The sequence below is a fragment of the Gekko japonicus genome, unplaced genomic scaffold (assembly GCF_001447785.1).
Source record: "Gekko japonicus isolate JY-2015 unplaced genomic scaffold, Gekko_japonicus_V1.1 scaffold176, whole genome shotgun sequence".
Lineage (NCBI taxonomy): Eukaryota > Metazoa > Chordata > Lepidosauria > Squamata > Gekkonidae > Gekko > Gekko japonicus.
Window position 1 is genome coordinate 492,649 of NW_015160840.1, and position 12,475 is coordinate 505,123.

The 12,475-nt window shown below is 42.9% G+C and overlaps 1 protein-coding gene across 1 annotated transcript in view; it reads left to right on the top strand.

Moving 5' to 3' along the window:
* The window catches only part of ITGA1 (integrin subunit alpha 1), a 72,457-nt gene that overhangs the window by 39,603 nt on the left and 20,379 nt on the right, over nt 1-12,475 (top strand). The window contains exons 15-20 of the mRNA XM_015418993.1: nt 259-389; nt 2,548-2,711; nt 4,245-4,381; nt 7,067-7,177; nt 9,084-9,169; nt 11,420-11,555. Coding sequence (XP_015274479.1) covers nt 259-389; nt 2,548-2,711; nt 4,245-4,381; nt 7,067-7,177; nt 9,084-9,169; nt 11,420-11,555 — 765 coding nt within the window. The remainder of the gene's footprint in view (nt 1-258; nt 390-2,547; nt 2,712-4,244; nt 4,382-7,066; nt 7,178-9,083; nt 9,170-11,419; nt 11,556-12,475) is intronic.

Consider the following 12,475-nt stretch of genomic DNA (forward strand, 5'->3'; position numbering starts at 1 on the left):
AAGGCCCGGCAGCTGGCAGCTGCTCGGGCCTCGCCCCCTGAGCCGGGGGTGGTGATGGAGGGGGTGGTGGAGGAGACTGGGGGTGGTGGTGGAGGAGACCAGGGATGGGGGGGAAGCTTACCTGCTGCTGCTGCTTCCTCCTGCTCTGTGTGGATCTCCCTCCCCCCCCATGAGTATCGCAGGTCCCCTTTCTTGTACATGTGTATTCCAAAACATGATTCCCTCTTGACTGAAGTCATGATATTGTACTTTCCACAGCGCATTGCATCAGGTGGAGATGGGGAAAAGATGAAATTTTTTGGCCAGTCTATACATGGCAAAATGGATTTAAATGGTGATGGACTGACAGATGTCACCATTGGAGGCCTTGGTGGGGCAGCCCTCTTCTGGTATGTAGGCTAAGATTCAAAGAGGGGACCATTGGGAAATGTAATCTAAACATGTCTTGGTGAACCAATTTTGACTTTTGGCCAGGGTTCCCAGCTGTGGGTTGGGAAAGACCTGGAGATTTTGGGGATGAGGCCTGGGGTCAGCAAGGTTTAGAGAGGGGAGGGACCTCAGCAGGATACAATGCCATAGAGGCCACACTCCAAAGCAGCCATTTTCTCCAAGGGAACTGATCTTGGCCATCTGGAGAACAATTGTAAGAGCAGGAGATCTCCAGGTGCCACCCGGAAATTGGCAACCCTACTGTTAGGACAGGCTGGGACTGAGTCTTGACAGATTCCCCCAAAATGTTCTGCTGTGGATGATTCCAGTTACTGGCTATTGTCAAATCGATATCTTTGTCGTATCATTGCTGAAACCCAGTATGGTATGCCTTCCATTTATATGCATATACATCCACATTTATTTAATTATTTGAAGACTGAATATTTTATAATAAAGAAAGCTACTCTTCTGTTGGTTGAAGCATTATAGATGTAAGAGATGTTCAAATGTTCACAAGCACTCATGATACTTTCAGAGGGGTAGCCCTGTGAGGCTGTTGTAGCAAAACTGAACAGGTGTCAAGTGGTGCCTTAATTACTAACATATTTTTTTTCCAGCATAAGCTTTTTAGCATCTGAGCTCATTGTATAAAATTGATGAAGTTAGTGAGAAGTTCATGCTGGAATAAATTTCACTAGGCTTTGAAATGCTCCTGGATTTCTGCTGGGTTTCATTCACCACTCCTTCACACAAAGCCTGCTCGGTGACTTTGGGCCAGTCATGGTTCTCTCAGAACTCTCTCAGCCCCACCTGCCTCACAAAGTGCCTGTTGTGGGGAGAGGAAGGGAAGGTGATTATAAACTGCTCTGAGACTCCTTCACGTAGAGAAAAGCGGGTATAATAACCAACACTACTTCTTCCTCTGCATAGTCTTCCTTGCTGGTCTCCCTTCCAAGTACCAACCTGCTTAGCTTCTGAGATCTGATGGGATTAGGCAATACCATGCTGCCTTTCCTCCCAGTTGTTATATAGGGAGGCCCTTATCTAAGTAAATAGCCCTTTAAAGCTGCAGCCCCATGTATGCCTCATTGAGAGTAAGCCCCATTAAGTAGTTTACAGCTTTAAAGGTTAAAACTAATACTTTACATTGAGCCCAGTAACAAACCAGCAGCCAATGAAGATGACTTGCATAATATAGTCCCTGTGGGTAGCCCCAGTTAACAGTCTGACCGCAATGCTGAAAACCAGCTGTATTTTCTGGCCACTCTTCAAAGGTGGCCTTACAAAGAGTTCATTATAGTGTTCTAGTTTAGATGTAACTGAGTCATGAATTCCTGTAGTTAAGTGAACACCCAACATAGCAGCCTGGTGGTAAAATCTACTCCTGGCTGCACATCCATGTGCAATAATGGTTTCATGAGAGCATTCAAACTGAGAACTTGGGTCTTCAGGGAGAATGTAACCCCATCTAATACAGGCTATATGCCTACCCTATATCACAAGTCCTTTTGTATTTTCAAGTCTAAGCTTCATTTTGTCCACCCTCATTCAGACTCTAATTCAGAGTCTTCTTCACCACCTTTCAGTTGAGAGAGAGAGAGAGAGCTAGGGTTGCCAGCTCTGGCTTGGGAAATTCCTGGAGATTTAGGGATGAGGTTGCGAAAGACGGAGTTGCAGGATGGGAGGTTGGCAAACCTAGAGAGAGTTGATACCATCCATACCCCAGATCCCCAGACTACCTCCACCAGCAGTTTCATGTCAATGTTAAACAGCATGGAAGACAAGATAGTGCATCACTTCACAACCTGAGACTGTGGAGCAGAGCCGCTGTCCTCCTGTCCAATTTTGGAGGCCCACTTGCAGAAAGGAGCCGCTGCACAACAATATCCACTTACCCAAGGCATGGCAAACCAGAATACTATCCTCGTTACTGGTATCAAAAGTATCTGAACATTCCCAGATAACCAGCAGGGATGTACGCTGCCAAAAACATGAGTCAAACACCAGACTGGGTAGGAATCAGATGGCAAATCAATATCATCCAAGAATGCCCAAGGCTAAAATTATTATTATTAGTATATTCTGATATTTTTTTATCATTGTATGTCTTATTAGGACTCGAGATGTGGCTGAGATAAATGCTTCCATGAATTTCATGCCTAGCACAATTAATATCCAGAAGATAAACAATGGCACACAACGAAAAAATGTGTCCATCAACAGCACCGTTTGTTTTGAAGTACGATTGAAATCAAAGGAAGATACAATTTATGAAAGAGGTAAATGGATACTGTACAAATTATAGACATTTGCTATGAAAAGTTTTCTGCCATTCTGAAAGCATTTGTTTTAGAGCAGTTCCTTAGAAACTAACAAGTGGATCTGAAGGTAGGCTGCTTTGTATCTTAATATATAACAAGAAAAATGGAATAGAAACTGTCAAAACGTCTTAGAATTGAATGATAAATATTGATACAAGTGAATAGACACCTTCTGTGATAACACTGTGATATTTTAAACTCTGCCCAATCAGTTGTTGGGAGATAGAGAAGGCAACTCCAGGTTGGCAAATTCTTGAAGATTAGTGGGCGGAGCATGGGTAAGGCAAGGTTTGGAGAGGGAAGGTGTGGTGTATTCAATTCAATGTAAACTGTATGTGAACTCACTCATTGGAACACCATGCAAAGCTTCGTCCTGGGCAAGGATCCTAATTCCTCAATTCCTATTGGTAGCCCAGGAAGAGCCGACCAATCACCTAACATCCAGTTCCCTGAGAGGGAACGTCTGTGATTGGACTTTATCTTTACAATCCTATTGGTTGTTAGGTACAGTAGAGCGTGGCTACATTAGCACGGGAGAGTTTAAAAGGAGCTCAGCTGCAGTGCACAAGTTGTTCTGGTTGTTCTGTTCTGGTTGTGTTAAGCGTTGCTCATTAAAGCTGAATCACTGGCTGAAATCACTCTCTGACTCTTGTTAAGTAGCCGATTTAACAGAAGGGACCTCAGTGGGGTATAATGCCATACAGTCCACCCTCCAAAATGGCCCTTTTATCCAGGGAAACTGATCCCTGTCATCTGGGAGATCTCCTGGCCTAGGGTTGCCAGTCTCCAGGTGGGGGCTGGAGATCTCCCAGAATTACAGCTGGTTTCCAGGTTACAGAGATCAGCTGCTTAGGAAGGTGGAACTATGTGGCATTATATCCCGCTGAGGTCCCTCCCCTCCCCAAACCCTTCTCTTCCCAGGCTCTACCCCCAAAGTGTTCAGACATTTCCGAACCCAGAGCTAACAAATCTATCCAGGCCCCACCTGGAGGATGGCAACACTATTTGGAGACCCCCCCTCATGGTGAACATCAACAAAGAGAAACAGAAGTCTGGGTGATACACCCTAAAGATCCAAACAGGGATGGGGGCCCTATTGATGACTTGTACTTTCTCTCCTGCTGCTCCCTGGCCAGAAAGGTCTGCAGATCTCCAGGTGGGGCCTGCAGTTTTCCTGGAATTGCAGCTGATCTACAGACTACAGAGGAAATGGCACCTTTGGAGGCCAGGCACTGTGGCATCACATCCTGTAGCTCCCCCTCCTACCTAAACTCTGTCCTCCCCAGGCAGGGTCCTGAAATCTTCAGTGATTCCCCAAGCCAAAGTTGGCAACCCTGGGGTCAGATGCAAATTTTGTCTCTGCTTCAGTAGTCACTCGTGCTGCCTTTACTATGCCTTCTTTAGCCTATTAAAAGTGGCTCAGAGAAGTAAGAAAGCATATGAAAGAGAGATTTTACAGATGTAACAAATTCATCCTATTGTTTCCCTTAGATATCCAGTATTGGCTCACACTTGATGCGCAAAGGAAGTCATCTCGGAGTTTTTTCACAGGAACCCAAGAACGGAAGATACAAAAAAATATCACAGTCAATGGGTCAGAATGTATTAATCATACCTTCTACATGTTGGCAAGTAAATCATATAAAGCAGCTATCCTATTTCCCCATTGCTGTTCGTATTTGTCTTGTAATGCATTAGTGCCAAACTGATTTGTAAAAGATCCCTACATTTAAACGTAATATTAATGTAGCTCTACTGCAGTGAATGTATACCAATCTGAGTGTGGACAGTATTGTCCTTGACCTCCATGTTCTTTTGGGACCAAGCCTCTGCACTTGAAAGGGACACTATAACATGCACTTTTATTATCACAGACTAACTATGGCTATTTCTTTGGTTTGCTTGGGGATCTAGGAGACCAGGTTCGAATCCCAACTCTGCCACAGACGTTTACTGGGTGAACTTGGGCCAGTCATTATCTTTTAGCCTAACCTACTGTATAAGTTTGTTACGATGATAAAATGGGGGGGGGGGTGTTGGAATGATGTTGAAAGATGCTTTGGGTCTCCACTGAGGAGAAAAGCAGGAGACAGACAGGGGTTGTATGAGAGGAATAATTTATATTATGCTAGATTTTCCTTCCATAGTTGTGTCCTGAGCTACATATACTTCCAGTCATCATCCAGGACCTAAAGAGCCTTCTCAGCCATTTTGCATATGTAGAAACTTTTCAGATACTTTACCACGAACCTTCCCTCCTGAAGAGTATTCCATTCAGTGCAAAAGTCCACTGCCTTCCAAAGCACCATCCCTCACCCCCTTCTGCATGCACATAGGCTTCTTTGGATCCCAGTCATACAATTATATTATTCTGTGGCTTAGACCCAGCAACATTCCTTAAGGATGCAGAAGAGACTCTTAGACACATTTTGCTCCATGTTCTAGACTGCTTATTAAACTCCTCCACATTTTAAAACTGGTTTGTAGTTCATAATTTGCAATGAGGAGCCTGAAAGGTGGGGGGAGTGCATTTCTTTAGAGATTTAGTAAGGGGCTTTTGTTCCCTGTGACTTCAGGGCAGGCAATATCAATAGAAGCTTGCAAGAAAAAGAAGTCAAATGATGTGATTTACTATGTGGTGTGATTCCTTCTAGGGTAGGTTTGGTTATTTAGGGTTATCAAGCAACCAGCAGGAGACCAGGTAGGACAGGGTGATATGGTCGGCAGCAACAGTGTGATGTCACCTCTGGGGAAACCCAGAAGTGACATCAGTCCCCTCTAGGAATTGCCAAAAATTCTATGGTATTACCATACAGTTCGCAATAATTCCCAGAGAGGTGTGACATGAATTCTGGGTTTTCCTGGTGATGACATTATGCCATCACCAATGGCATTTTTTTTTAATTTTCTGCCACAGGCTACTGTAGTGCCAGTGAGTAGAAAGCAACAAATGTTCCATTCAAATTTCCATAATCAAGATTGCATCAGTTTGAGTAAATATAATTATTTTGTCCCAAGGCAGGAATTATGAGCTCCAGAAACACATAGCCTAGTTAGCTTACCCCTCATCCCCTGGCTTAGAAATGGTTTTGCTCATGTCATAGCAAACTAGATTTGTAACCAAATGTATGTTCTGACCAGTGTTCCCTCTAAGCTGAGTTAGTGTGAGCAAGCTCACAGTTTTTTAGCCTCCGGCTCACACTTTTTTGTCATAGCTCAGGAAGGAGAACTCCAGAGCAAACTAACTTATGCAGCAGCCCAATCGCTCGCTCACAACTTGAATGCCAGCTCACCAAATAGAATTTTTGCTCCACAGCTTAGAGGGAGTATTGGTTCTGACCTGGATAACTCGGGCTAGCCCCATCTCATCAGGATCTTGGGAGCTAAGCAGGGTTGGCCCTGGTTAGTATTTGGATGGGAGACCACCAAAGAATACTAAGGTCACGATGCAGAGGCAAGCAATGGCAAACCACCTCTGAACTTCTCTTGCCTTGAAAACCCATGGGGATGCCTTAAGTCAGCTGTGACTTGATGGGAAAGAAAGAAAGAAAATCAGATATACACTTGGCCTGCAAACAATTCTCATTATCTCCTCAGTGTAACTGTATGATGCAGCATTTCAGACACCTGCTTTTCTCATTAACACAGAACATTTTCACATGCCCATCTCAAAATGTAATGGGTGAATCAGCTGAGATGCACAGTATTCATAGGGCTTTGAAGGGCTCGTAGCTGCCACCAAATTGTAGTTGTCACACGTCTCTCCAGACATATTCTTCTAGTGAAAAAAACAACAACAACATGACATGACATCATCATGCTCAGTACTTCTCTGCCTCCTGCAATCAACTGTCAGGAAACTGGAGTGGGAATGGGACTATTGAATACAATAATATTACATCACACATTTCTAGACATCTTATAGGTTAGATGCTGGCACTCACACATCTCCCAAAATATTTGGCTGTGAACAGGAAAAGAGCTCTGTTTTATGGAAATTGCCATTTTTGTCTTGCTATCTGATGAAGGGAGCTTTGACTCTTGAAAGTGTATGCCCTGGAAATCTGGTTGGTCTCTAAGATGCTATTGGATTGAGTCTTGCTCTTCTATTACAGACCAACACAGCTACCTATCTGAAACTTTTTGAGTTGTTTCCTTATAGGTGAATGATATAAAGTTAAGATATGCCTACTACTAACCTTACCAAACAAGGAGTAAATTATTTTCAGGATATGTTGTCTTTTTAAAATACATATTGACCACCGCAAGAAATGAAAAGTTGCAATGACTGCATTGATTTGCTTTGCCCCTAGAGCAAACCCGACTTTCGTGACTCCGTGAAGGTTTTGCTAGAGTTCAATTTTTCTGACCCTGAGAATGGCCCTATTCTTGATGCTGATCTGCCAAACTCGATATATGAATATGTAAGTTACTATTTGGGGAATATGTGCTTAGCAGGAAATGAATCCTCGTATAGAGTCACACAAACCCCCAATTTCTTAGTCAGCAAATTATCTTGTGAAAAGTATGGGAGAGAGGCCTAAATGATAGGCAAGCCAGTAAGAACTCTAATTTTCATGATTTCATGTCACTGGACTGTAGTTTGGATTGACTATAACAGGATTGACTGAAGGTCCTAGAGTAAAATCCATTCTTCTCATTAAGCAGAATGAAATGGCCGACTGAGATGATAGAATTTGGAGCTGTACCACTTCAAATTCCCGGATGGGTCATATTTTTGAATCTCCCATTAAAAAAAAAGATCCCTGCAGGGAGAAAGGTGTTAATGTAGCTGTATCCATTATGACACACAGGGAATATTCCACAATCCTAAAATATGATCCTTTGAATTCTGACTGTCCAGTATTATACCACCTGACTCTGCATAACTTGCAGAACAGTTTCCAGAATCACACACCAAATTCTTTGAATTGATACTCCAAGGAATAAAATCCCTCCAGTTAGGGACCTGGCAACCGGCAGGGGATGGGGGAACTTACCAGTAGACAGAAGAAGGCCTAGGCCACATCAACAGTGTCACACAGGCAGTGATGTCATCATGCCAGTGACTTCCAGGCAATGTTCTAGTATTTGGGCAAAAACTCTATGGTAAATCCAGCTTGTGCTGTAGAGTTCTTGCCTAAATACCAGAGCATCACCTAGAAGCTGGTGGTGTGATGACATCATTTCTGGTACAGTGCCAGCAATGTGGCCTAGGCCTTCTTTTTTCTACTGGTAAAATCCCCCTGCTGGCCAGCTGATTGGTGGCTGGGGGGCAGAGCCTGGCAGTGGGGGGCCCTCCCTCCAGCTTCTCCAAATACAGATATTTCTAACCCCCACCACCACAAGTTTCCCTGTTCTTACAACCCCAGAGATTATGCTGCCACTTTTCTGTCCTTCCTCCTACCTAGATTTGTTTCACTTCTTAAGTTGTAGTAGGTACCATATTTCTCAACCTGTATAAACACAGAGAGGACATTTAGCTTATCTTAGTTTCTGAGTGCCACATGCTTGTGCCACATGCAGAAAAAACACACACATATATTTGCCACATGCAAACATTACAGTTCTACATGTCAATTTTTTTGCACATTAAAATATAAGATGTGAAGCTTCCTTTGGTCTCTGAGAGGGAGAACAAAAGAGGACAGAAAGGGAAATTAACACCTTTCTGTACACCAGATAGACAGACATGCAGACAGAAAGGTATATATAGATATTTGCTAAATTACAACAGGGCATGTGAGTCCAGGTCCATCGCGTCATTTGTATAACTTCCATCTCCTATTTTCCACTCATTCACTCATCACTTTCTCTCTCTTTCCTCACTAATGCTGCTTTTCCCAACCTGCAGTTACCCTGGAGATGCCTCGGCCGAGGCTCTAGAGCCTCAGCTGCTAGGTGAGATCTCAGGTGACATTCTACATTTGATGGGTATTTAACGCCCCAAATTGTTTATATTAAGTTTGCAAATTTTTCTGCAGACATCAGGGTTTTCCTAGATTTTTAAGACCACATCTGTACCTGGCCCCATTGTGCAGACATTTTGATCCACATTCTCCATATGTCACTATATTGATTAGTGACTTTCAAATCATGTTGTTATCATTTTGCACTCTAGAAAATAGACACTGTACAAAAGTGGCAGAAGCAGATGCTCTTGCACATTACAAGACTCTAAAGCCATGTGGGAAGTATCTTATGGTCATTTGGTAACTGGCAAGTGGAGCTGCAGGCTGTTCCTTGTGCTGCAGAAGTCAAGGGCCAAAGGAGATGTTTGGGATTGTATGTTGCCTAATTTTTCTTTTGGTGATAACTAATGCCTTGCAGATCCCATTCACAAAAGATTGTGGAAAAAAGGAGAAGTGCATTACAGATCTACAACTGAGTGCTGATGCAAGACTAGAAAGAGACAGGTAACTCCACTAAAACTTTTTTGATACTCTTACATAAATGATTATGAATGAATGCATTCATTATTATGTTTTAGGTGCCAAGCAAAGTTGGTCCAATTTGCCCAGTATTAATGAGCTGGGTTCTAAACAAGGGGTTGGATTCGAAGATGCTATTCTCCTTAAGGAAGGAGTACTTCCAGGATAGGAAGAGCACCTTCCACGAGCAGAAAGCCTTGGAATCCAATTCCATGGCTTGTATGTCACCCTGTGTTAATTCATATTAATTGACGGTAGCTGTCTTGCAGATATTTTATACTATTTTTAAAGACACTTAAAATTTGTTTTGCTGATGTTAATGTTATTAACATAGAAACATAAAGCCATAACAGACATTAAGGCCATCTAGTAAGCAATCCAGAAAATTCACAGCTACCTTCCTCCCCACACTCCTCCAGTGACCCCTGTACTATGCCCAGAGGAAGGCAAAAGACGTCCAGAATCCCTGGGCCAATCTGGCCTGAAGGAAACTTCCTTTCTGACCCTAAAGTGGCGATCAGCATTTTCCTGTGCATGTTAAGAAAGGGCCACAATGCAACCCTTCCTGCCCTCCCTCTTATGATCTGCCTAAGTTCACAGGATCAGCATTGATGTTAGATGGCCATCTAGCCTATGCTTGAAAACCTCCAAAGAAGAAGAGCCCACCACATCCCAAGGAAGCCTGTTCCATTAAAGAACTGGTCTAGCTGTCAGGAAGTTCTTCCTAACTACTTTTGTTGTGTTTTCCTGAAGTTGAAGGTCACCAGTTTTTGTACTTGATCTCTCCCAATTACCTTCCTCACTGCAGCTGCAATCTCATAGGGCTTTTGTCCATGTTGATCCTATGATCTGCAGCATAGGCTTTTTGGTGGTGGTCAAAAGTGGCCCTGCCTGCCATTTTTACCAGCAGCCAAACCAGTATGGTAAAACCCAATGGCTCCCAAATCCTCTCCCAACATTAAATTGTAAAATGTCTGCTGTACTGGCTGTTTATGTAAATTAGGCTGGAATTAGATGTCACAGGAAGTATACCATTGGCACCAAAAACAGCAGTTCTGCATCTGTACTTCCTCTCCCCTAGAATCATGTTTATCAACAAAGTGCTGGGCGTCATCAAATTTTCAGATGACACACAACTAGGAGGGGTAGCTAATACTTTAGAAGACATCAATAAAATTCAGAATGGCCTTGATAGGTTAGAAAGTAAGTTGAAACTAACAAAACGAAATTTGCAAGAGACAAATGCTAAGCTGTATTTAGGCAAAAATAACGAAAGGTGGATAGGGTGGAATAAAGGATAGCCACCTTGGCAGTCATTCATGTGAAAAGGATCTTGGGTTTTAAATTGGTCACAACCTGAACAAGAGTCTGAGATATGATGTGGCTGCAAAAAGGGGGGGGGGGGTTAGTGCAATTTTAGGCTCCATTTATAGAGGAATAGTATCCAAGTCATGAGATATGCTAATCCCACCTCAACTGCAGTGCTGTGTCCAATTCTGGGCTCTCCCCTAAAAAACAAATTGGAATAGGTTCAGAAGAGAAAGATCAGGATGGCTTGTGGTCTGGAAGACAAGTCCTATAAGAAAATGTTGAAGGAAAAGAGTATGTGAAGGAACAGGGTATGTTTAGCCTGGAGAAGACAAGGATGAGGGATGACATGATCATACTTTTCAAATACCTGAAGGACTGTCACATGGAAAAGAGCAATAACCTGTTCTCTGCTGCTCTAGAGGCCAAAACTATACCCAATGAGCAGAAATTACAGGAGGGCAGATTTTAGTGGAACATTAGGAGCAGCATCCTAAAGATAAGAGCAGCTAAATAGTGGTACCAATTACCTTGATGAGGGGCTCACTCTCCTACACTGAAGATCTTAGAAAATGGACAGCCATTTGGTCAGGATTCTCTAGCTTTGGATTTCCTACATGGAGAGAGAAGTTGGACCAGACGGTATTTAAGGCCCTTTCCAGATGGCATATAAGACCCTTCCCAGGACTTTGACTTTTTTGCTTTTATGGAGAGAGAGAGCAGCAGTCACTCATCTCCTGTAATTTCTCCCATAAAGCTGCTGTTTGTTACATGCATCCTGTAATGGGCTGGATTCTACCAGTTCATTCAACCTTCTGTTATCTTTATAGGGCAACAGATGCTATGATTAAAGAGAAAACAATAAAAGATGTTGTTGTTCTTTTTAAATTATTACCCCAAATTTACTGTTTTAAAAACACTTTGCAGTACTTCTACGGTCATCATCAAATCAAGCAACTACAAATTCCCAGTGCATTTCCTTGTTAGGAATAAAAGAGACAGTGCCTATAACACAAGAGTCAACGTTCAATATCCTGCAAATATTATTTTCGTTGGAACTGAGGTACCTATTCCTATACATTATATTACATTGGAGTGGTAGCATGTTCATCTGCTCAAGCTCAGGGTGCGAGTGTATGCATACATATTAAGTGGTTACATAGGCAGTCAAAGAAACCAGTTCTTGCTGAGGTGGTAAACCTGTGTCTGGCATGGAGCAGTTTACACTGTATGTGCTCACATGATCAAATTCTCCTCCTCACCCCTACCTAAAAAACCCTCCTCTCTACAAATAGAAAAATGGATTCCAGACATGCCTTCTCCAAGCCATCTAGTCCAGGTGGATAGCATTTTTTGAATGTTAAGATATGGGAGCCCTCACTTGTCATCAGAAATGGTTTCATTCAGGCATAGGTTTACTACCTCACTGAGAAACAGGGCCCACGTAAATGGTTCCAGTCATAATGATACCTGAGGAACAAGCCCGAATGGCACTCCTATGTTGGCAAAATAGAATCATGAACCAAATAATGGACATTTTGCTTCTCTCTAACGGTACCCCAAAAATTGCCTCCTTGGGTTGGTTATCTCACCCTCTTTAATGATAGTTCCTTCAGGCCCAAGAGGTTGCTTTCTGTGTGGGGCAGCTTAGTGGGTGGTAGAACCCAGAAGCAGAGCCTCACAGTTTGGGCAGCCTACATTACCCATAATCCTGTTTATCACATTGCCTCTTTCTATGCCAGGCTGAAATGCCTCACTGGTGGTCAGGGAACAGTTTTTGCATGACCTACATTTGCATGATGTGTCAGACACATTTCCATGAATAAACAAAACCTATGATCGTGTACTATTGCATTAAAATAGTTGTGATGTAGTGGATAGAGGGTTGGTCGTTGGCCTGGTTCAGATACTAGATGAGCTGAGCACAAATCACGGTTGTGTGCATAAAATGAGATGATCCAACATATACCAATGACTGACCCG